The sequence below is a fragment of the Callithrix jacchus genome, chromosome 7 (genome assembly GCF_049354715.1).
Source record: "Callithrix jacchus isolate 240 chromosome 7, calJac240_pri, whole genome shotgun sequence".
In the NCBI taxonomy this organism is placed as follows: domain Eukaryota; kingdom Metazoa; phylum Chordata; class Mammalia; order Primates; family Cebidae; genus Callithrix; species Callithrix jacchus.
The window spans coordinates 152,091,048-152,114,792 of NC_133508.1; the positions used below are offsets into that span (position 1 = coordinate 152,091,048).

General features: G+C 51.3%; 1 protein-coding gene and 1 pseudogene across 15 annotated transcripts in view; both read right to left on the reverse strand.

Annotated features, from left to right (window-relative positions):
- Positions 1-23,745, reverse strand: part of SYT6 (synaptotagmin 6) — a 68,895-nt gene that overhangs the window by 12,413 nt on the left and 32,737 nt on the right. For all 15 annotated transcript variants that reach the window (XR_013520349.1, XR_004727264.3, XR_004727263.3 and 12 more), the window contains exon 4: positions 2,002-2,122. Coding sequence is in view for 11 of the 15 variants with exons in the window: in XM_035252521.3 (XP_035108412.1) it covers positions 2,002-2,122 (121 nt within the window). In the remaining 4 variants the exon portion in view is untranslated. The remainder of the gene's footprint in view (positions 1-2,001; positions 2,123-23,745) is intronic.
- Positions 13,158-14,225, reverse strand: LOC100412976 (aldo-keto reductase family 1 member B10 pseudogene; annotated as a pseudogene).

Below are 23,745 nucleotides of genomic sequence, written 5' to 3' on the forward strand. Positions count from 1 at the left end.
GAAGTCTGTAATGAAAAGAGGACCCTTGCATCTTCGGAATCAAGCCAAGGTTTAATACCAGGTTCCAAACCCAGGTCGAAAAGAGGGGCAATTGTGAGAGGCAGGTCAGAACTTAGCATGAAAACAATCTCATACCCCAAACCCTCTGATTCAGAGCAGCTTTTGTGATGACCTCAGCTTTCTCTCCAGCACATCAGTTTAATTACACCAGAGAAGACAGTGTGGGGACTTAGGCAGCAAAATCCTATTTCCCTCAGCAGCCTCAAGAGTCTTCAGTGAATTTTCTTCCCTGTTATGCACTTATTTTGGTATTAAAATGAAATCTCTATTGGCTATATTTTAGGGGAAGCTGACTTGCTGCTGCCTAAGCATTTCCCAGGCCAGAAGAGGTCAGTTCATCTCTTCCCCATGTCCTGATGTGTGTGGGTAGCTCCGATGGACTCAGAGCTGCAACAAACACAGGTCACTCTAGGATTCCCTGACCACCTTGTCCTGAAACTTTAGTTTTCAAGGCCTGATACCTCCTCTTCGTCCAGCCGCACTAGGTCACGCCTGAGCCAGGTGTTTTGGGCTGGGGCATCACCTCCTTCCAGCAACTGATCATACGGAAGACTCAAGCTACTCCTCTGCTGTTTCCAAACTCAAATACCTTCTTCCACAACTTAGGAGTTTTCCAACAAATAACAAAAAATACAAAGCAAATATGAGGAAACCTCTTTAATATATTCCCATCTAAGTTCAGAAGCACCTCCTGAGTGGCTTTACGTTGCAAAGCTGAGTCAGTGAGAGCCTCTTGAGCAGAAGAACGGGGGGATCTAGGAAAACAAACCGAGCTTTTGTCTACACTTGCAATTCTGGGTGCAGCCCAGACCATCCTATGTGCCCATCCTTTGGGAGGTTTCACCCCATTTCACTCCTCAGAGCAGTCCGAGCTGATGAGGGAAGGAGGCTCCCGAGACTCAAGCTGCTTATTCCACAACAGCCTGCAGAACTGTAGGGGACGCAACCTTCTGACACGACGTCCAGCCTGCAGGACTCTGTGCAGCTGCCTCCAAACAAGCATTTCCTCTGCCGCTAGAGTAGGACTCTATTTCTATGTTCCTGCTGTACCTAGCGGCTATCTTCGCGCCGAGGCCAGGAGGCCTGCAGCAGAGTAGGACTCTATTTCTATGTTCCTGCTGTACCTAGCGGCTATCTTCGTGCCGAGGCCAGGAGGCCTGCAGCAAAGCCTCAAATACAAAAGCGTTTTGTTTTCAGTGGATTTGTTTCGTTGCCTCAGTGTATAGAAACGGTGCCATCGGCCTGCAGGGACCGACTAACATTTACATACTCAAACTTGACACAGCCTGGGGCCTCATATAAACAAGAAAACTTATTCTCAATTTTTAAATCCTATATGTTTACTTCTTATTATCTCTCTCTTCTATGAGAAAGAATGACAGTAACAGATGATAGTTACTGAGTGCTTGTATGAGGCACCATTCTGAACATTTACACGAATTAACTCATTTCTCCTAAAAGCAATCCACAGAAGGTATTATGATTATTATTTTATTTATTTGTTTATTTATTTTTGAGATGGAGTCTCGCTCTGTCACCAGGCTGGATTGCAGTGGTGCCATCCACTGTAACCTCTGCCTCCTGGGTTCAAGTGAGTCTCCTGCCTCAGCCTCCCGAGTAGCTGGGACCAGAGGTACAGGCCACCACGCCCAGCTAACTTTTGTATTTTTAGTAGAAACAGGGTTTCACCATGTTGGCCAGGATGATCTCGATCTCCTGACCTCGTGATCCACCCACTTCAGCCTCCCAAAGTGCTTTTCAGACTAGAAAACCAAAGCATTTACACAGCAAGGAAGGCAGAACTGGAGTTCAAATCCAGACAGTTTGCATCCAAAGCTGGTCCTTCTAAGAATGCTGACAGTTCTTTCCCCCTCTCCCCAAATACCCTTCCAAATCCTAACGTCTGGGCTGCTGGCAGGCCACTCGGGTTAAGAGAGGTACCTGAATAGCCTGTGATGTCCATCGCCTTGAGGTTCCGACACTTAATCACCGTGAGGGTGAGCCTGCCTGCTGTGGGCAGGTAGCAGAGGGAGAACATGATCTCTCCCAAGTCCACGCTTTCCTGCAAAGAAGCAGACAAGAGGGCAGATGAGGGCTTGCAGGCCATGGGCCTCTTGTCCTGTGCAGTGTCTGTTGAGGCTCTCTGGGGTCAGGAGGAGGCTCTTGGAGACACAGTGTCGTGTCTCTAAGACCAATGGACTGGGCGCCATGCTGCGAGTAACCAGGTATAAAAGGCAATGAAAACATTATTGCCTCTTCAGTACAATTTGCCCCTTCCAATATTCCCTCTCAGTGTCAACCACATTCTGACTCTGGTCCTTGCTGATCTGCTTTGGCCTGACTTGCTCTCCGTGCACCCCTCGGCTGCAGCCTCCAACCACCAGTCCCTTTACGGCCTCTTCCTGTTCTCCTCCAGCTTCCCCTTCTCAGTCACTGACCCCCTTGACTTCCCGCCCATCCAAGCATGTGGTCATGCCAGTGTCCTGGACAAGACGCATGCCCTAGCCTTCAGGTGTCCCCTCTCCCAACAGGTCCATGATTCTTTTCTGCTTCTGCCCCTCAGTGCAGTCATTCTTTGTCAATCACTGCCAACCAAGGAGACACACACCTGCCATCCCATTTGATGGTAAGTGTTTGACACCAGGCCTCAGGTCCACTTTCTCTTTTCTCCTTAAATGTGGTCACCCTTTAAAAATAAACCCAGAACAGAGCACACGCTCTGCTGCCTCTCCCGCCCCCAGAATCATCATGGCCAGGGATTCCTGGGAGTTTCTGAGAGCACAGAAAAACCTCAAAGACAGTAAGCGCACCCATCTGTGGCATTAAACAGTGCCTTGGCAGGTTGCTTCCTCCATCTGATGAAGGAGGGTGCTGTCATGGAAGCCTTCTCCTGTAGGTTTGAGGAGAGACTCCAAGATATGGAGATACTTGCTCCCATAGGGCTCCCAGAGTCAGGTTTGAGGGGAGGAGTTCAGGGTTTAGGGTGATTTCAGATGAGGCTCTCCCTCCGCCCAGTCAGTAATTCGGTCTGCCAACAAATATTTATTGAGCACCTTCCATGTGCTAAGTGTTGATCTGAGTGCTTAGGATACAGGAAAGAACAAAACAGACAAAAATCCCTGTCTTCATGAAGCTTACATTTTAAAAAATAATTTCAACTTTTATTTTAGATTCAGATTCAGGGGTACATGTACAGGTTTGTAAATGGGAATGTTGTGTGATGCTGAGGTTTGGGGTACACATGATCCCCCCACCCAGGTAGTGAGCATAGCACCCAATAGTTTTTCAAACCTACCCTCCTTCCTCCCTCCCTCTGTCCCTCCTGACTCTAGCAGTGCCTAGTGTCTACTGTTGCCATCTTTATGAATGGAGCTTTCATTTTATTAGGGCAAAGGACAAGAAAAGAGGTAAGTAAGTAAGTTAGATAGTCAGAAGTATCAAGGAGGAAAAAAGACAGAGAAGGGGAATATCAAATGACCAGCAGGAGGCTACAGCTATTGAATTTTTGGCCAGAGAAGGGCTCCCTAAGGAGGTAATGACTTCCGGGAAAGAGAGGAGGCAAGGGTGACACCAGGGCTTTTGTCCGTTGTCCTTGTAAAGAGCCACCTGTCCTGGAGACTCCTAGAGCCCTGGTCTCCCCTGGAGAATAAGCGAAGGCCCCATCTCCCTGACCTCCAGAGTCTGCACTCCCAACACTCTCTTCTAGGTGGCCCTGACACCCACCCCTTCCTAGCCCTAGATTTGTCTTTTTGTCCATGCCCCTAAATAAAATCACCCCCAAATCAAATTCCAGTATAGCAGAAGGTGAATACCCCCAGCTTTCCAGGAAGGGCCTGGCTGGGGCTGGGGCTGGGCCCGCTGTGGAGACAGCCACCCCTCTGGCACACAACCCCGTGGCCTCCACAGAGCCAGCTGCACTGCCTCCAGGAACAGCACTTCCAGCTGTGAGGCTCCCAGCAACTCTCCGAGGCAGGGTTTTCTGCACTCCCCTCCATTTCACAGACGAAGAACTTGCTCAGGTTCACAAGCCTTGCCAGCTGCTTGGACTTGGCATTGATCCTGTGGCGGGGGAAGATCAGCGTCACATCTGGCTAAATAGTCCCTGTCTCACAGAGGCCCTGAGGTAAGAAGAGAAGCCCCTTTATTTCCCTTAATAACCCTCCAAGCCCCAAGTTACTGAAACCCTCTAGATTCAGTGAGCACAGTACTGGGAACCCACCCACTGGACACGCACTGTGTGCCAGGCCGCTGCTAAGTACTTTGCTAGCTTACCTGTGGATGAGTCTAACCTCAGCCCTGTGAGGTAGGTACGGTCTCTCATCAGCCCTACTGCACACAGGAGAAAACGAATGTTTTGTGAAGTTGAATATCTGGCCAAGGCTGTGCGACTGGTGAGTGGTTTGGTGCCAGATTTTCCTATATCAGTGCCATTGCTCAAACACCTTCAGCGGCTCCCCCCGTTCGGCTTGTGTGATTAAGCCTCATCTTCTTAGCTTGCACTTGGGGCTTCCAGAACCTGGGCCCTGTCTAACCTCCCTGCCTGCGGCTCTCTCCCTTGTCTATGCCAACCCTCCGCCCCACACGGCTGGTACATCTTTGGTCCTTTATGCCCTTCTCCTCTTGGCTTGGATGCTCCGATACCTACATCACGCCCCCCACACCACACCCCTAAGGGCCCTCACCCCGGGGCCAGACCATAGCGAGCATCTCTCCTCCACACCCCTGCAGGGCTTCCTGTCCCTGAACAGCTCACGGGAGCCACCAAGTCCCCTTTGCCCTGCAGCTGTGCCCCCCAGCATCTAGTGGCGAGAGCCCCCTTTGGGACAGGGTCCTTGCTTTGCACCTGCTTGTGCTTCAGTGTGGCCAGCAGGACACAGAGCAGCTACAGAAATACTCACAGAAAGGGGCGCTTACGTTTTAGTAAAAGAACTTGGGAAGGACTGGTTCTTTGCGCAGTGTTGTGATCAAGTTAGAGCCCTGGAAAGAACTCTGGAAGCTCCTGTGGCCCCTGAGAGGGAATGAACAAATGGCCACTGTCACATTTCCCCACCATACCGTGTCCTACAGATGCAGAGTTGCCTGTGCTTTCACAGGCTGTCTCATCTGGGGGAGTCTGAGTGATTTGTTACGGACCTGGGGGGCTTGCCTGGGGATATGAGGGGTCCCTCGGGGTAAGCAGCATCACCCCAGGCTCTATGAACTGCTCTCAAGGATGGCTCCCTCCAGGGGAGCAGTGACCCACAGACCTCCCTGGATTTTGCAGGACTCCTGCCCTTTCTCATAGGACTGTGCCAGCTGGGGACATGCAGGTGCTGAGTCTGCAGTGTGGTGCTGCACCAAAAGTGAACTGTGCTCTCCATCCACGGGCGCAGCCAGGTGAAAGGACTGGCCCAAGATCCCACTGTGACCTGGAGGCAGAGAGGAAACCAGGGCCAGAAGTCCAAAGCCTGGACGGGGCTTCTGCGCGGGGTGGCTGCCCTCACGGTGCCTGGTGGCGAGTCCGCAGCTCTTGGCTCCCTGTTCCCCTGCAGAGGACTGGATTATTTAATAAGGGAAAATAAACAGGTTAATTTTGAGTAAATAAGAGATGAGAGCTGAGCAAACAGAGTCAGCATCTCCTGCTAGTCACTCTCTCTCGCTGGAAAGCCAGGCCCCAGCTCAGCCCTCACCAGGTCCTCTCTCTGCACTACCTGCTCTTGAGAGGTTTCAGTTGGATCCCACATGGCTTTCCAGCCTTTTATCCTCATTAGAGGTGTTTGAGACTTTGGACTTCAATAAAACCAGGGTTACCGGGGGCTTCAGAACAGCCAGCACATTATTGCTTTCATCTTCACCTGCTGTCAGGAGAGGCTGCCCGAGGGCCCCCGACTGGTAATGAGCTCTCTGGTGCAGGAGAGGTCACTGCTGTCCGGAAAGCAGCAGAAGCCAGCGTCGCCTTCTAGACTCCTAACCTAGGAGCGGAGAGTGTAGGTCTGAGCTCAGCAGCAGCTGGCTGAAGGTCTTGGCTGGTGCTTGCAGGAGGTTGACCTGCTGCCAGGGGAGGGGAAACGAGGATGTTGGCTTCTGGAGAAACCTGTCCTTTAGTGCAACTTGACGTCGCTGCCCATAATAGTAGCATTCTCCTTGGCTGCAGTGCCCAGGGCGTGGGCGTCTGGGGATTCTAAAGGGCCCACCTATCCATTGTACAACACTGCACTCCCTGCCTCCCCTGCGCCCATCTGCAACAGCGGATTAAAGCACTTCTCTCTCCTTGATACAGTCACGTAGTCCTGGGCATAGGAAAAGAAATCCTATTTGTGGGCTGCCCACGAAGGAGCAGTGAACCATGAATCAGGAGACCTGGACTTTAGATTCTCTGCCCCAGTTAGCTGTGAGACCTTAAGCTGTCTCTGGTCCTTGGGCTATACAATGAAGGGGTTGTTCTAGATGAGATGATGTATGCTCAAGGTCCCTCCAGCCATGAGAACCCAAGATTCCAACTGGAAAAATCCACCAGCCATCACCAACTGAGATGACTCAGGGATGCTCAAGTGGTCTCTATCGCTCAACTCAAGGAATCTAGTAATTTCATTTTGAAATCCAAATGCTCCCATTTCTTTAGTCCCCATTGCCCCTCAAATGTTTTGTTCTTCTCCAAGGCCAGCCATGCCTCCTCCTAAATAAGCAGTGAGTGGTGTCGGTGCCTCTGAGTCTGTCTTGGGAATGCAGGCAAAGCAAAGTAAGAACAATGGTTCCCTATTTCTTACAGAACACTTTTAGTCTCTTAGTCATTAAGTGGCTTGTCTGAATCTCTCATCATCAGCAGAGAAGCATCCGCTCCACTTTCAGGAAAGCCATAGGAGAACTAAAAAGATCTCAGAAGCACTGGGCAGGAAGTGCCGCTAAGTTCCCTAGGGGTTGTGGGAGGGTTGGGGCACTGGAAGAGAGATGGGGTGGAAGCCAGCTGGACTCCAGTGGATAGAGAAACATTCACTGAGCAACCCCGCATTGCAGGCCTGGGGCTCGGTATTAGGGATACAGAAATGAGTCAGACATGGAAGCCAGATACTTGAAGCTGAGCCAGCCACCATGATATCTTCCCCCCTAGCAACACAGGCCTCCCCTTCGTAGCACACACTACAACTATAACTTTTATGTTGATTTGGGGATTACATGCCGAATGTCTGTGTTTCTCACCAGATCGTACGCTCTTTGAAGGCACGAATGGGGTCTGGTTCTATTCATCCTGGTATCTTTCATGTGCAGCCCAGTACCTGCTATGTAGCAAGTGCTCAGGAAATACTGGCTAATGAACAAATGGTGGAGAACGTGGATTTGGGGTTGGGCAGATCCAACTTCCAGCTCTCAAGACTATGAAAGGTTAAATAAGCTATACTACTCTCTTAGGAGACATACGACTCTCTTAGGAGAAAGTAGGCTTAGGAGAGTAGTATGGCTTGCTTAACCTTCCACAGTCTTGGCTTCCTAACTTGTACAGTGGGGTGAATATAGGACCCACCTCTTAGAGGTTGAATGAGGTAACTTGCGCACACTGCTTGGCACAGTGGCTGGCACAGGGTAGGTGTTTAGTAAGTACTGGCTGCTATTAGAATTATTGCTGCTATTATAAAGAGCTCACGGTCTTGGCAGAGGGGCAGGGAAGAGAAAGGCATACCAGTAAATAGTACTGTTTGGTTTGATGGGTGCAGTAATAGAGGCGTGGACAAGATGTGGGCGAGCAGAGCGAGGAACAAGGAACTCAGCCCCAGATTTCAAGGTAGGCTTCCCAGAGGGGGTGATATTTGATAGGATCTAGAAAGGTGAGTAAAAGTAGATTTCCGGCAGAAAAAAGCAAGCGAGGGAGGGCTTTTGCTTTTTTCTATGGAGAGAGATCAACAGTGCCTACAGACACGGAAGAGGCAGGGAATGTCCAGGGGACATGAGAGGTTCTCTGTGGCTAGAGAGCACGGTGATGACAGTGGGGGAGAGCTCCCAGATGAGGCTAGAAACAAGGCCCCAGGCAAGCGTCAGCCTTGCCTGCCTCGTAGCCCATTCTTGAGAGTTTGTCCTTGATTCTACAGACGATGGGAAACGGACTCTCCCCCTGCCCTTCCTTCTCTACTTCCCACTCAGTCCACCGTGTCACCTTCCACCCAGACACCCACACCAGAGACCATTTTCACGTGTGTCATTCATTTGTCACACACCCACTAAATGTTGGAGGATCCGCAGAGATATTCTAAGGGAGGAAGATAAAAGTGCACTCAGCAAGGTGGTACCCAAGGGCAGCAAGGGAGCCAGGGACCTGACCAAGGGTAGCGAGTGGGGTGTGGGGCCGCTTTACCCAGAGTGGCCCTGAAAGATGGGGAGGAGCAGCCAAGAGTGGAAGGAGAGCTCTCGACAGAGGGGCTAACAAGGAGCACCGGGAGTCTGGCTCGAGGAGGCAGATGGTGGCAGTGGTACTGAGGTGCGCAGAGAGTACCAGGGAGGCAAAGGGAGGACTTGAAAGTGCTGGGGGATTTTGCTTCCTATGAAAAGCAGAGCCCTTGGAGGGCTCACAGCAGTTTGAGTCTTCAGCAGTTTGTAAAGAATGGGTGTCAGGGCAGGGTGAAAGTGAGTGTGAGCTCAAATGCCCCACCCTCCACTGTTACTCAGTTCCCGAGCTGCAGGGCTTCTCTCTGATTGTCCCCAAACTCGGAGGCCTCTCTTCCCATCCCCCTGCACCACCTCAGCTCTGGCCTGCACCATCTCTGCCAGGTCCTTGCCCACCCCCTCCAATCCATCCTCCTTGCTGTAACCAGGAGGTCGCTCTCCTGCTCGGAGTTCTTCAGTGGCTTCCCATTTCACACTTGTTTTGTGGCTGGAAAGCCTCTTCTTCAGATGAAGCATCATGCAACAGCCCAATCATATACAGCAGCTGAAAAGTGGCACAGAAACGGGGCACCCAGCGCACCTTCAACCCCCTGTGCTATCTCCTTGGAACTTTTAGGAGCCAGCATGAAAGTCACTAATCCAGACCCACATGGCATTCAAGCTTCTTTGTGGGGTGGCCCTCCCCTTTCTAGCCAGCCTCACCTCTCACAGTTCTGCCCCCGGTGCCCTACCCTCCAGCCATAGTTACTATGACATTGAGTGTTTGCTGAGTGCCTCCTGCCCTAAGTGCTTACATGTAAGATGCCATACAATCTTCACAAAAGCCTTAAGAGACGGCTCCTATTATTATCCTCACTTTTTACCTGGGGACACCGAAGTATGGAGAGGTTACTCTGCTGGCCCAAGGGCACACAGCTACTATATGGCACAGCCGGGATGTGGACAGAAGCTGGAGGGACCCCTCTTTCAGCCACTGTACCATTCTGCCTCTCGATGACTCGGCCTCTAAACACTCCAAGACCTTTCCCACCTTCATGCCTTCGTCTTGCTCTTTCTACTGCCTGAACTAATCTCTCTGTCCCTCTGACCATCCTGGACACTTATCTTTCCAGGCCAGCTGTCCTGTCACCTCCTCTTGGGTCACCTCCTCTGACTCCTTTGGTCTGTGCCTGGGGTTGTGCTCCCATTGCCCATGAGTGAGTGGTAAAGGCCAAGGGAGAAATCTTACAACTGCCCCAAGGCAAAGGCAGGACTTCCAAGAGGAACCGGGCAGGATGTGATACCCTGTGGGATCAGGGTCTGCAGGAGGGTGGAGACTGACACTCTGCCCACCCCACGTCCCCATGGCTGGCTCAGTGCTTGCCTGGGAGAGAGGAGCTGTGGGAGTAGGCACTCATTCCTGGGGTGCTGAGAGGGGGCCCCTGCTGTGAACACCGGCCTGGGTGACGTGAGTTGGTTCCCTGTTCCTCCTCAGGCCCGGGCTCTTAGGGCTTCAGCAAGAATGCTGGGGGTGGAAGGGCGGGATGTGTCTGTTGCGACGGGGCTTCCTGCTGGGTGCTGGGGCAGGTTCTGTTTGTTCTGAGCTCCATGCCTGCTTTTACTCTCAAGTGCTTCTCTGCCCCACGGGCCTTGCCGCATTATGAATAAATGATCAACCAGAATTGAGGCTCCTTAAATCAATTCAGTCTACTCCTGCTTCACCCTGCCGTGTGGACACAGAGCTAAGGACTGCCCTGTGGAGGAGAGGGCACCCCCAAGCCCGTGTGGAGCAGTGGTGCAGAGAGGACCCGGGTGAGATCCTTGAGGCTGGGCTTGTCCTAGGGACCCATTGAGACTAAAGCACATCAGCGGGAAGCAAATGTTTCTGCATCTGAGCATCTTCAGGGAAACAGATGGTCTTATTTAGGAAACTTTTTCTCAGCCTCTTCTTCATGAACCTGCCCTTGAAAAGAGGCTTAGCATTTCACATGCACCATTACTTTTGGGCAAATATCCATGAGTCAGAATCACACTGGGAGGTGCAGATCTCTTCCTAAGGACTTTTTAAAAGGTGGGTGGAGAAGAAGAGGGGCTATGAGGGGGTGGAAAGGAGCTTGAGGGGAGTGGAGTTTGGAGAAGTTTTAGAGATGGTGTGGCAATGCCCGGTCAAGCAGGGAGTCTGTGCCACAGAGTGTGCATGAGAGGCCAGAGCCGAGGACCTCACTTCAGAGCTGGGCCTTCCCCTGTCGTCTTCATTAACCACAGGGGCGGCATGGGGAGTAAATGGCACGTTAATGAACTTAATGATGAGAATCCATCTGCATTTCTTGCCACAAGTTGTCCTGCCGCGTGGCTGTCAAACAGCTGTCTTTCCCCTGGGAAGAGGGCAGTCAGCTCCGTGGTGAGGGATCTGCTCTCTGCCCCTCACAGGGCTGTGGGGGCTGGGGCTCTCAGCAGAAGGGAAGATACCTTGGTCCCCAGGAGTCTCTTGGGGCAGCTGAGGACTGTTTCCTGCAAGCAAGTGCCCTGAGGTGGGGTGACAAATAGGCAGGGCTTTGGTCTCAGGCAAAGGCACATGCCCGCATTGCACGACAGTGGCTTTAGCTTCACCATCTCTTTGGGGACAGTCACCCTGAAGATAGAGATCTTTCCCCACCTCCTGCTTCCCACACTCCAGAATCTCTGGGCCTGGCCATGGCAAGGTGCTCCATGGAGTGGCTCTTTCCAGCCTTTCACAGAGTTGACTGCCCTGGTCTTGAAAACTCCCCTTCCTTCGGGTTCTCCTGCCACCTCTCTGGCTGCTTCTTTCAGGTCTCCTACGCTGGCCTCTTCTCCCATCCCTGCCTCCAAACAGCGGAGTTCGTCAAGCCTCTCCTCTCCTCTCTCAGCCACAATAGCCTCTCCACAGACGTCTCTGCTAGACTCCGGACCCATCTATCTGATATGATATGGCCATGTGGCTGGAAATCTAAAGCTTCAGATGCTCAGAGTTGCCCTTTTCATCTTCTGTTTACATTCTCTAATTTTCCCCAACTTGTAAGTGGCCCTTCCACACAGCCAGTTGCTCAAGCCAGAAATGAGACAACTTTGTGGGCATCTGCCATCCTCTTTTGCATTTAGATCATCGTCGAGGCCTGAGAATTCTAACTCTGCATTCCATCTCAAGTCATCCACCTCTCTCCATCTCCAGTGCCACACGGAGGCCAAAGCCTCTCCCGCTGCCCCCATACAGCTGCCTCCTATCTGCCCTCCCTGCTTCCCTTGCTCTGCTGCCCCATTCTCCAAGCAGCAGCCAGAGTGCTCCTCCCCAGATGGAAAATGGACTGCACCACTCCTTGTTTAAAATCTCCAATGGCGGCCGGGTGTGGTGGCTCACGCCTGTAATCCCAGCACTTTGGGAGGCTGAGGCAGGCGGATCACGAGGTCAACAGATCAAGACCATCCTGGCTGTGGTGAAACCCTGTCTTTACTTAAAATACAAAAATTAGCCGGGCATGGTGGCACGCACCTGTGGTCCCAGCTACTTGGGAGGCTGAGGCAGAAGAATTTCGGGAGGCGGAGGTTGCAGTGAGCTGAGATTGCACCACTGCACTCCAACCTGGCGACAGAGTAAGACTCCGTCTCAAAAAAAAAAAAAAAAAAAAAAATCTCCAATGGCATCCCCTTGCGCTAGAAATAAAAACAAAAGCACTTACCAAGATCTACAGGGCCCTCCACGAACGGGCTGATTCTTCAGCCTCTTCCACGCAGGGGTTCTCCTCACAGCCTTCCTTAAATGCCCCAGGCTCTTCCTGCCTCGTGACTTTGTGCTTTCTCTTCCTCTGACTGACCGCTCTTTCCCCAGCTCTTCACAGGGCAGACACCCACTCATGTCAGGCCACTTCCTCCAGCGCCTCCCTCTGCCGCCAACTATGTTCCCAAAGGACAGGGTCTGGGTCTGTTTTGCCAGGGCCAGGATGAGGGTGAGGTGAAGCAGGTGCCCAGGTACAAAGTGAAGGAGGTGCTCACTGTCAGGTTCATGCTTCCAAGAGTGAGCGCCCCCTTCCATTCTGCCCCCTGGGTACTTCAATTGCCTCACCCTAACCTCAACCCCCTATTTTACTCACCACTGTATTCTCAGTACTGAGCACAGTGCCTGGTGTATAACAGATGCTGACAAATATTTGTTGAATTAATGAGCAACTCAGCTTTGTGGGAGCTCACCTGGTTAAGGTGGCAAAATGAATTGGTGACAAGAGGAGGCCCTTGCTGAACCTCTGTGGTTCAGCAGTTGCTGTGGTCGCTGAGATGGTTTCAGGGTGGAGCCTCATAGGTGTCCTCAGTGGGTGGGCTGAATATTCCCTGCATTAGAAGGTTGGGAGTTGGGGACTTGATTCCTGAGCTGCACCCAAGATCTACTGAGTCATAGTCTCTGGAGGGGGGTCCTGGATGTTTGCATTATTGACAGGCTTCCCAGGTGAGTCTCACATATCCTCAATTTGTGACATAAGGCAAGAGATTCTGAGGTTGCCCCAGGTCAGTCCCTATTAGGATCTCTGTGACATAGAACATGTCCTTTTTTTGTGGTTATGATAATTATTTTTTATTACTTACCTTAACACCCTCAGTGCCGGCAGAATTTCTCTTGCTTAACAAACATTCGTTGAGATCTGATAAGTGGAAAAAATTGTCATTTGCTTATTCAAGCCATGCTTTTCTGTGATATTCTGATCCTAGTTGAATATATAGAAATAAATGTCTAAAACAGCACCTTGATTCTGGCCTGCGACAGGACCAAGTTCACTGTGACCTCAGATAAGCTTGGCCAAAATAGGACTTGAGTGGAGATAGTCACGCTTCAGCGAAGAGAGAGAATCCCCTGTGTAACGTGACCAGGAGCGTCAACCTCAATATTCTGCACTGAAGGGATGCTCCTCCCAATGAACGGGGTGCTGTATGTTGCAGGCCCTCCAGTTTCTGTGCAAGCTGAGTATGGTTGCCATCTCCTGATCACTCAGTTTAGTCAAAGACCTGAATGTTCTCAACAGTGCGTGCTGGTGTGACAGACTGGGGGATCACAATCACGTTCCTCTGGATATGGAAACGGATCAGAACCTGGGCTGCAGTGTTTTTGTGCTTTGCAGCGATCTCCTTAATCGTGGGATCCTCCAGCAGAGAAGGGTCCTCTGGCTTGGCCCAAGGTCTATCCGGAGAGCCCGGGGGCTGTAGGCTGTAACGGTGATGCCCTTGGAGTGGCACTACTGGATCAGTGTCTCCTGCGTGAGGTAGGGGTGACACTCAACCTGGTTAGTCACTGGTTTCTATTTCAGTCCAGGTTTGTTCAAGAGCCTCTCGATCTGGAAGTGGTTGAAATTGGAAATCCCAAAGGCTTTCACCAGCCCCGCAACCCCCAGCTCCCCCACGGCCTCCCAGGCATCCAAGAACGTTGCTTTTCCATCGATCATTTTACCTTCATCTGGGGATGAAAAAGGTCATCCCCAGACTTGAATCCTTGTGGCCAGTGAATAAGATAGACATCCAGATGGCTCAGTTTCAGGTCCTTGAGGGTCTTCTCACAGGCTTTCCTCACGAAGAGTCTCTCAAAGAAAGTGGGCCACAACTTGCTGATGATGAAGAGGTCCTCCTGCTCACAGCCTTCTCTTGGATCTTCCCTTGGATGGCTTCCCCCACCTCATGCACATTCTGATACACATAGGCACAGTCGATGTGGCGATATCCTGCGTCAATGGCCACCTTCACAGCTTCTTTCACTTTGCCGACAGGAGACTTCCAAGTGCCCAGGCCCACAATGGGCATTTGGCTTTGGTGGTACTGAGCTCCACAAAGGTGACCATGGTTGGTGCAGGTTTTTTTTTTTTGGTTACGATAATTATTATTTATCTTTACACACTGCTGGAAGAATTTCTGTTGCTTAACAAACATTTGTCAAGATCAGATAAGTGGAAAAAATTAGGACGTAAAACATGTCCTAATGCAACTGCAGTCATTAACTATCAGGACTACCAAGCAAAAGTGAAGACAGAAAAGGCCTCTTCACCTGCACTGGGCACAAACAAGGCTTCTGGACTGAAGCCATGTGGGCTCCTGGACTCGTCCTGGCCCTCACTATCTCTGTTTGCCTTTTTCCTTTGCACCAAAAGGTACAATAGGTGGCTGTATTTTAGGAAGAAGCTGCCTCATCCAAATGTACAGGGTTTAAGAAACTTAGATATTAAGCAATGACAGTGTTTCAAAGATATCTGACACCATTCTTCAAATATTCCTTATTGCCATAGGTCTCCAAGGATGGGTTTCTGACCAGTAAGTTCAACATCACTTGGAACTTACCAGAAACTCAAATTCTTGGGCTCTACCCTCAGGAGGCAGGGCCCAATCATCGGTGTTTAACAAGCCCAGGAACGTCTCAGGGACTGACAACCATTGCTTTTATCTAGTTGGAAGAACCAACTGAACACTCATTCTCTGGCCAGGATTTTGAAGTTTCTTCCACTTCTTTGAACCCAATTATTTTGGTGACCAAAGCCAAAATCAAGAGAGGAGGAGACAATTACGGAGCATCTACTAGTTTGTAGGGACTATGTTGAGTACTTAACACTTTTTTTTTTTTTTGAAACAGAGTCTTGCTCTGTTGCCCAGGCTGGAGTGCAATGGTGCGATCTCAGCTCACTGCATCCTTGACCTCCTGGTTCAAGCAATTCTCCTGCCTCAGCCTCCTGAGTAGCTGGGATTACAGGTATGCACCACCACACTCAGCTAATTTGTGTATTTTTAGTAGAGACAGGGTTGCACTGTGCTGGCCAGGCTGGTCTCCAATTCCTGACCTTGTGATCTGCCCGCCTCGTCCTCCCAAAGTGCTGGGATTATAGTTGTGAGCCACAGTGCCCAGCCCTTAACACATATTAAATTCAGTTTACTCATGCTCTGTGCCTGGGAGGAACTCATAATTATCTCCACATTGTACAGAAACTCATAGAGGTTAAGGAACTTGCCTAGGGTCTCCTGTGCTAAGCTTGGCTTTGGACTCAAGTGCATTGACCCTGAAGGCATTGTTCTTCTCCTCCATCCCACCCAGCCTCCTCTGGGACTGTCTATGCTCCACTGCACTCCACCCCACCTTCCGTCCCTGGTTATTGAGGGTTAGGGGTGCCAAGGGCTGTGTAGGTTTTGAAGGTGAAATTTTTTGATGTTCTGGAAGCAAGAAGCAAGAGAGAGGAAGCTCCAAGACAGAATATTTGCCTCCCTTCTGCCTGCCTCCGCCTCCCCCTCTTGGAAGGAGACAAATGGATGGTGTCGCCCTGCATTACAGACTACAAGAGATCCATCCTGCTCACTTAAACCTGCTAGTGCAGCACCCTGGCCTCAGCCCGCCATTTCTCATGAAAGGCACCTATTATGTCATTGTCTCACTAAGTGCGACACTGTTGCAGCAGACACTGCCTCAGGAGAAGAAGGTAGGGGGAGAGGCTAGGCCAGTAGGGGCAGAACCCCTGGGCCAAAGCTCTTGCCCCCACCACAGAAGCTCAGTGGAAGAACTCTGGGTCCTCTCTGCACAGGTCTTTGTACCTGAGATCTCTGGGGAGCAGCCCAGAGGACTGGGAGGAGGAATCCTATATATGAAGAAGTTCTAAGCTAATGAAGTGTTTCCCCTGTCTACTGTAAAGTTGTTGATAATATTCCTCACCTGGAGTTGTTTTGGATAGAGTGTGGGAATGAGGCATCTTCCAGCCTGCATTTCAGAGGCCCCAGCTCCTGCCTGCAGGGCCCCAGAGAAGCTAACTCTTTCTTCCCTCCCAGCCCGGGGCTTCCCTACCCAGCAGCACCTTCAATCAGTAGGATTGGGGAGGGCATCCTGCATCTTCTCAGCCTCCAGGCTCCAGTTCAGATGTTCCCAGTAAGATAATTTAAGGGAAAAATTAAGCTGGCTCCCAGAGGCCTGGGTTAAAATCCTGATTCTGCTGCGAATCGGTAGAATGATATGGGACAGGCCACTGTGCCTCCCTGAGCTGCGTATCCTCAGCTACAAAATGAGAGCATTGTACCAGAAGACCTCACCTCCTCATTAGTAAAATAGGGTGAACCATGAAGCCAAATGAGTGTGTGCGCTGGAGACACCTCTCATGGATCTAGTGCAGAGCAAACTCCGGATATTTTCCGGCCCCTTCCTGCTCCACCCTGCTGCGGAGCTGCCTCTGGCCACTGGTGGGCTGGCTTCGGCCACCTCCAGACTGCATCCTGACGATGCCTCACTGGAAGGAGAAGCACGTGGTGTGGGAGAGGAGGACAGGGAGGAGAGAGCATGGGGCCAGGATCTCAGAGATTCCCCAGGAGGTGCAGAGCCCTTTGCTGGGAAGTTGCTCTAAACCGGGCCCCAGGCCTCCCTTCCCCCTGCTCGCCCGGGAGCACAATGATGAAGCGCCAAATTAGCTCCATTATTGTAACTCCTCCAAAAATTACAGGCCACATGTTCTGCCAGAGCTGGCTAATGTCTCCCCTTGGTAAGCAGGTGACACTAATAGTTATTTCCTCTCTTCCAGGCACCAAGTACAGAGGGGCAGAAACAGAATGAGGCTCAGGCTGGGAGGAGGGAGGCCCAGGGAGAAGCCGAGGCCCCCCTCCTCCAGGGGGGCACCTGAGCACCACAGCCAAAGTTTGCAGATCCCCCATTCCCCGCTTAAGAGAAACTGTCTGTTCACATTGTATGAACCTGGAGACGTCCCTGCTCAGGAATGGTGCTGCCTGCCATCCAGGGGAGGCAATAGCCCGCAGGCCATGCCGCACCCACCGGCGGGGTGTCCCTGGGGCTCCTGCTGCTACTGCAGAGCGGCCTGCTGCTTCCCGACTGTCCCCACGGCTCAGGTTCCTTCTCTAAGTCCATGCCCAGCTTTCTCTGGCTTCCCACACAGCAGCCAGCGTTTCCTCTCTCACCTCTTCCATCTTCTCGCATCCCCATCTGCCTCTCCTCTCACACCAGACAGAGCTATCTCCTGGTGGTGTCAGCTGAGGCAACTCTTCCTGAAGGGGGCAGGGTCCAAGCGGGAGTGGAAACAGCCCATTCCCAGGCACACCTAGGCCCCTTCCTGCCAGGCCCAGCGGCAGGAAATCACAGATTCCTGGACCTGGGGAGGCTTCTGTGTCTCTGTGATCACTGCCCCCGGCAGGCACCACAGTTCTGCAGAGCATCCAGCAACTCCGTCCCAGCCCAGTCCTACCTGGAGACAAAGGTGGGAACCAGGTGGGCCTGACACCTCTCTTTAAGGAATTCCCAACCAAGGCCCTTCTGCAGTTAGTAGCTGAAGCATAAAGACCTCTCTGGTGATCAGTGTGAGAGCTCCGGGGTCCCCAGAGATTACAAAGGCCTCTTCTCATTTCACAGATGAGGAAACAGAGGCTTGGAGGGGCTGTGTGTCCCTGATGATTCTGCATGGAGTATTCCAGCTCCTACACTGAGCTGGAATCCCTTTCTCTTACTTTCCAATTCATCCCACAAATATAAATCGAGCACCTACTGGATGCAAGGCCAGGGTTCAAGGCTCCAGGGGACATGGAAATTCCCGAATTCCAGGAACTGCCTACCTGTAACACTGGATGACAACAAGGAAGAACCTTAAGGATTCTACACACAGCTGGAATCCAGTGAGTGCTTGCTGTGTGCCCACGGGCACTTGGCTGAGGTTTGTGTGGATTCTCTTCTTTAATCCTCACGACAACCTTATGGAAGAGGGATTATTTTTACCCACATTTTACACACGAGAAAACATGCATGGGGATGTTATGTTAAAGAGTAGGGAGGCACGGCTTGAACTCAGGCAGCCGGACCCCAGGGCCCACCGTGCCAAGCCAGCTTGGTTTTCTGAAAGGCTGAGAATCATTCGCCCAGTGCTTCCGCAGCTCTGACTGAGTAGGATGTGATGGGGGGGGGGCAGGGGGGGCTTTGCACATTCTCTCAGTAACTTGTTTTTTAAAATGTCTTTTAAAGATTCTCATGTATTTGTTACAATAAATTTATAAGTGAGGTTTTATAATTACCAGCACTTTGCAGTTGAAGAAGTGGAAGCATAGAGATGTTCAGGAGGTCTCAGAATCCGAAGACCCCACTCTGAACTGCCCCTGTGATGGTGTTCCCTATGTGAGGCCCTCGGTAGAAAATTCCCTCCTGTCCCAGAACCAGGAATAGCTTTGTGTCTCCTAAGCCTCTGGTTCACCTTTACTTAACGGACACTGGATTCTGTGACTACCTTTCCCTTTCAGTGTTATTTGTCAGAATGCTTCAAGTCAATCAGGTGGCCTGCCTCTGGGCAGGTTTGGACAGCAGGCGTACACATTGTGTAGGAAACTCTCTGGACTCCAGAATTTTCCATTCTTTCACTTACTTTTTTCTACTCTTTAATGATGTTTTAAACTTATTTTTAATCCTGTCGTGTCTTATGAGCTAGCTAAATCTTTTCTGGAGCGACACAAAGTGACAAGCAAAATAAGTAAATGTTTTTATTACTTGCTGTGCATCCTCAGATAATTCACTCAGTCTCTCTTAATTTTCTCTATCTACAGAATTAGGATAATTCCTCCTACCTGCTGAGGATTCAATGAGACAACGTGTGCAAAAAGGCCCTGTAAATTTCATAGTGCTATATAAAGGCAAGATGTCCCTGCCCCTGGGGCACCTGCAGTCAGGGATTGGTAAGGAGGGCGTGGCTGGCTAGGACCCACCCCCACATCACTGGGAAGACATCCAGGGTTGTGTGGCCTGAAGGAGCTGCTGATGCTGCCCTGGCTGGGGAACAGAGCTGCATCAGACCTCATGCTGCCCATGCCTACAGGCAGGGCCTTAGTTGAAGCTGTCCCTGCCGCCCTGCCCACTGGGCAGCTAACTGGCCAAAGAGGGGCAGGTGATGTCTCTATAGCCACCAAGCCCCCCGGGGGAAGGTTGGCAGTATCTGTGAGGTTGCAGGACTCTCCAGAGAGTCTTCTAGGATGTCAGCCTCATCATCGGAGAAGGCCATGGCCCCTCCTACTCAATGTCTCAGAGAGCTCAGGGACTTGCTGATACAAGATGGGCAGTGGCCTTGGTCTTTGTTGAGAAGGCTGGGCTGTCCTCACTGTCCCTCCTCGGAGCTTCGACCCTGCACACCTCACACTCTCCTCCCTCCTGTTCTCCACTCCACATCTTCCCTTCTTTCCAGCATTCCTCCAAAATTCCTTAATCTCGGACATTTCCAGGCCCAACCCAGTCAGTGCATCAACCCTCCCAGTCTCCAGTGCAGTCCTCGCCCTTAACTGCATTCACATTGTTTTCTAAGCCACAGGAGGACTCTGGCTCATTGAAATGCAGGTTGCAGTATTCTCGGGAGAATGGGCTTATGGTGAAATGTATTTTTTGTGGCTTTCTATATCTTCCAAAATATCTAAAACAAGAATGTAATACTTTTCCTTGAGGCAAAGAAGGGTACAATATATTAGTTATACAGCATTTAAAGAAAATAATCTGAGTTTTGGTTCTCTGCTCTATCATTTTAAAACTGAGCGACTTCAGCAGATTTCCTCAGTTTTCCCCATCTGTAAAATGGAAATACTGATCTCTTCCTGTATTGAGGTTAAATGAGATCATGTCCTTGGAAATTTATTTATAAACACATTAGTTATTATTGTTGTTAGATTCAAGAGCAATAAACCACAGCAGGAACCTAGGAAGGCCCTTGTCTCATTGAAATTGTATTGCACCCTAGTCACAGCCCTGTGACAGAGATCATTGTCCACATTTGGCTAACGAGGAAAGAGAGGGGTGAAGAGGTTCGATTGAGGCCACATAGCAGAGGCCAGCTTCAAGCCCCAGCCTCCTGACTCCACCTCTTCCTTACCTGCAGGCTCTCGGGGTCTGGCACCAAGTCAGCCCTTGGATCCACGCCCCTTGCAGAGTCTCACAGGTCCTGACTGAGAGCCCAGAGCTGACTGTGAGGCCTTGAAGGCAATATACCTTCATCAGGGCCTCAGCTTCCCCATGAGTGGAATGAAGAGAGACTCTTTATCCTCCTTTCTCAACACGTGAGAGACACAAGCTGACATGGAAGCAGTTGGGTTTTATTATAATCACCCTTATGAGTATTCATAAGCCACATCATCTTCAGGCGGAGAGGTGTCCTAGAGATTCTTTTCCAAACAGTTTCTTAAGGGAACTGAAAAATATCTATCTCTTGGGGACTGGGGTCCTCTGGCGGGAGGAGGAGTGACAGCCCATCAAACAAGATGGAACAGGAATGAGCCCCTTGCTGCTTCCCTGGCGTAGGATGGACACAGCGTGTGTATTCGTGTGTGTGCGTGTGTGTGTGTGTGTGTGTGTACATGAACATACGCACACACACACGGGGCTGCCAGACTCAAGGTGGGCGGTGGAGGGTTCTGCTGAGATTCTCCTTTCCTATCTCTTGCAGGAGGCAGAGAGGAGCGCAGCCAGAGTTTTTCTGGTAAAAATTCTCCAAATAGGGCTGGGGGAATACTTTCCTCAGGGAACACCCACTCCCTAAAAAGAGCTGGGTGGCTGCCTGGACTTGGATAGGACTCACCAAAAATGGCCTGTCAGCAGGAGCTGGCATTACAAAGGCCTTCACTGCCAGCCTTTCCCCCCGCTCCTTTTTCTCCCCAAACCTACCAAAAAGACCCAGCAGCACTAAGAAAGGTTGGTTCTCATAATTTCCCCTTTCTCATAAAAGTCACCTTGACTCCTAATTCCCCACTTTCAAAATGCCTGTCGGGGCCTGCCCGCCCTGGATTCCTGACAGCGTTAGAGACCTGACTCACACCTCCCTTTCTCCAGGGCCCCTGAGACTAGGCGCTCTGAGCCTGGCTGTTCCCGGTGCCCTCCTTCCTGCCTTTTCACTTCCAGCTGACTTTCAACTAGTTCGTCTGATGTATTGAACCCAGGAGGGGCTGGGCAGGGCTCCCGGCAGTGTCGCTCTCACAGGGCCCTGTGGGGGTGACTCAGCTGGAGATGGCTCTGACAATGTGGGGGAGGCATCTTCAAGCAGGTGCAAGTCACAAAGCCAGCCCTGTCCCCAACTTCTCAAGAAGGGAAATGTTTATCATGTTGTCATGACACATCGCCAGAGCTGTTTTGCTCTCTCTCTGGAAGTTGGACTGTTCCTAGCACATGGTCCAATGTGTCACTAGAGATGTGAGTCAACCAAGGGTTGGAGGAGGGACAGACTCACCCTGGGAAAGAGCCCCAGGCCAGCGATGTGTCCATGCGTGCATGCAGGGGTTGCACAAGAGGCTGCCCTCCCCACTCTCCTCCTCTGGAGCTGTGACCTCTCTTATTCAAACAAGGTGTGAAGCCTTTTAGGGGCAGCAGAGAGGAGCTCTGGAGAAGGCTGACAGGCCGCAGGGGCTGAAGTGACCCCTCTCTCCCCGACACTCCCCTTCTTTCCTTCTGGGTTTTCTTTCTGGTTCTAGGTGCTCCATCAAACTCTGTCCCTGCATTCTCTTTAAAGCTCCGACCCCAGTGTAGACTGAAACCTGCTCCTGTCCCCATCCCATCCCTGAAAGAGCCCAGCAGTGTAAGCAACTTCTTCAAACAGTGACAGTGCACAAAAGGCAATAACCACAGGCAAAGCAAAGCACTCGGCCTCAGGGTCTCCAGCCCCAGACGGCTTGTGCAGGCCCCTCCCTGGGTTCTTCCCTGGCAGCTCCCTGCCCGTCCCTGAGGAGGCGCATCTCTCTTTTCTGGACATGCATCTCTAACACTCTGTCTCTTTTCTGGCTGAGACCACATCCAATTCTTCCACTTGGCTGGGAACTCCTTCTCAGGCCCCATTTTGGACGGAAGGACTGGTTTATTCTCAGGAGACTTGTAGAACTGGGAGGGCTGAGATGAGAGGCTTCTCCCTTCCTATCTCAGGTGGCAGCTCCACCCAAGCCCTAAGGAGGGGCCTGTCTCCGCATATACAGGAAAACAGCTCTACAAGCCCCAATGGCCATAGCAATTCTTAGGAAACAGAGAAAGCAAATGCCATTTGAAACCATAAAAGCCTTCTGTGGAGGGTGGGGCCTGGTCAAGGCAATATAACAATCTTAGGGTTCCCACTGCTCCTGGAAATAATGGCAAGTTATTCAATTAAAAACCTTTTTGGGTTTTAAATGTAAAAAGATGGGGACTGGAACTGAGCTGCAGCTGGGGCAGGGGGCTGGAGAGAAGTCAGGCCATTTCAAGAGAGATGTGTGGTTGTTTGGATTTGAGGCCTGGAACTTGCAGAGAAGGAACTTGCAGAGAAGGAAAAGGGAAGACAATAGAATGATGGGGATGGTGGGGAGCTGGGGGCAGGTGCCCACCAGCAGTCTGCTGTACCCCTGGGCGGTGGGAGGGTAAACACTCACTTTGTGTCACAGCTGACCTGCTCTTCACTTCATGTTGCTTGGGATGTGAAGCTGGGCCCTTGTTCTGTGACTGGGTCGATGAAGGAAGAGCTGTCAGAGGCCACGAGGAGGACGACATTTCGGCAGAGGCAGAATACTGGTGCCAAAAGGGACCATGATCATGTATGCTCTCCGCCCCCCACCCGCCCCCAGGATGAGGAAGGATGCAGGGAGTGAGCCTTTGTGAGCCAGTTCCTGAGAGGCAGAAATGGGGGAGGGCTCAGAGCACATATCGCAGGCTGGCCCAAGTGGACTCCTGCCGCTCACTGGCCTGGTGACCACTGGCCTCGAGCAAGTTGCCCGAGCTGCTTCATCTGGAGACTGGGGATAGCACCAGTACCTACCCTGCAAGGCAGGGCCGAGGAGTGAATACGCTACGCTACTTACAGCCTGGCACACAGGAGGCTAAGCGGCTCTGGCGGATACCCTGCTTAACTTGCAGCTGGAATTCTGCACATACACTGTCATCTGAGGCTTGTTTTCTCACCCCTTCCTGGTCTCACCTCCATTCCCTCCCACCCCAAGCACATCAGACACAGGTTTTGTGAAGAAAATATAAAATAGCTCCTAGGAAAACCCAACGCATAGTCAAGGATGTTGGCGAACTCTAAACTGTGACATCCAGACAGTCAGCAGGACGGGACTCTAAAATGACAGTCTTTCGAAGCAATCATGGGTGCTTCTCAGGCCGTCAAGATGGAGGGTGCTGCCAGACGTGGGTGAAGGTCTTGCTGTGGCTCATCCTGTCCCAGGGGCTGTTTCTCTACTCTAATTCTCTCACCCCAAGGCCAACTAGACTCCATGGAAAGCTCTCTAACCAGATTTCAGTGCAGCTCTGGAGAGGCCCTCAAGGTCTCAGGGTCTTTGTCCAGAAAGGAAGATATTAAATATTCATGGAGAATGAGTAGGTGTCAATTCAGACATGAGAGGCAAATGTGGCTACAGTGGATG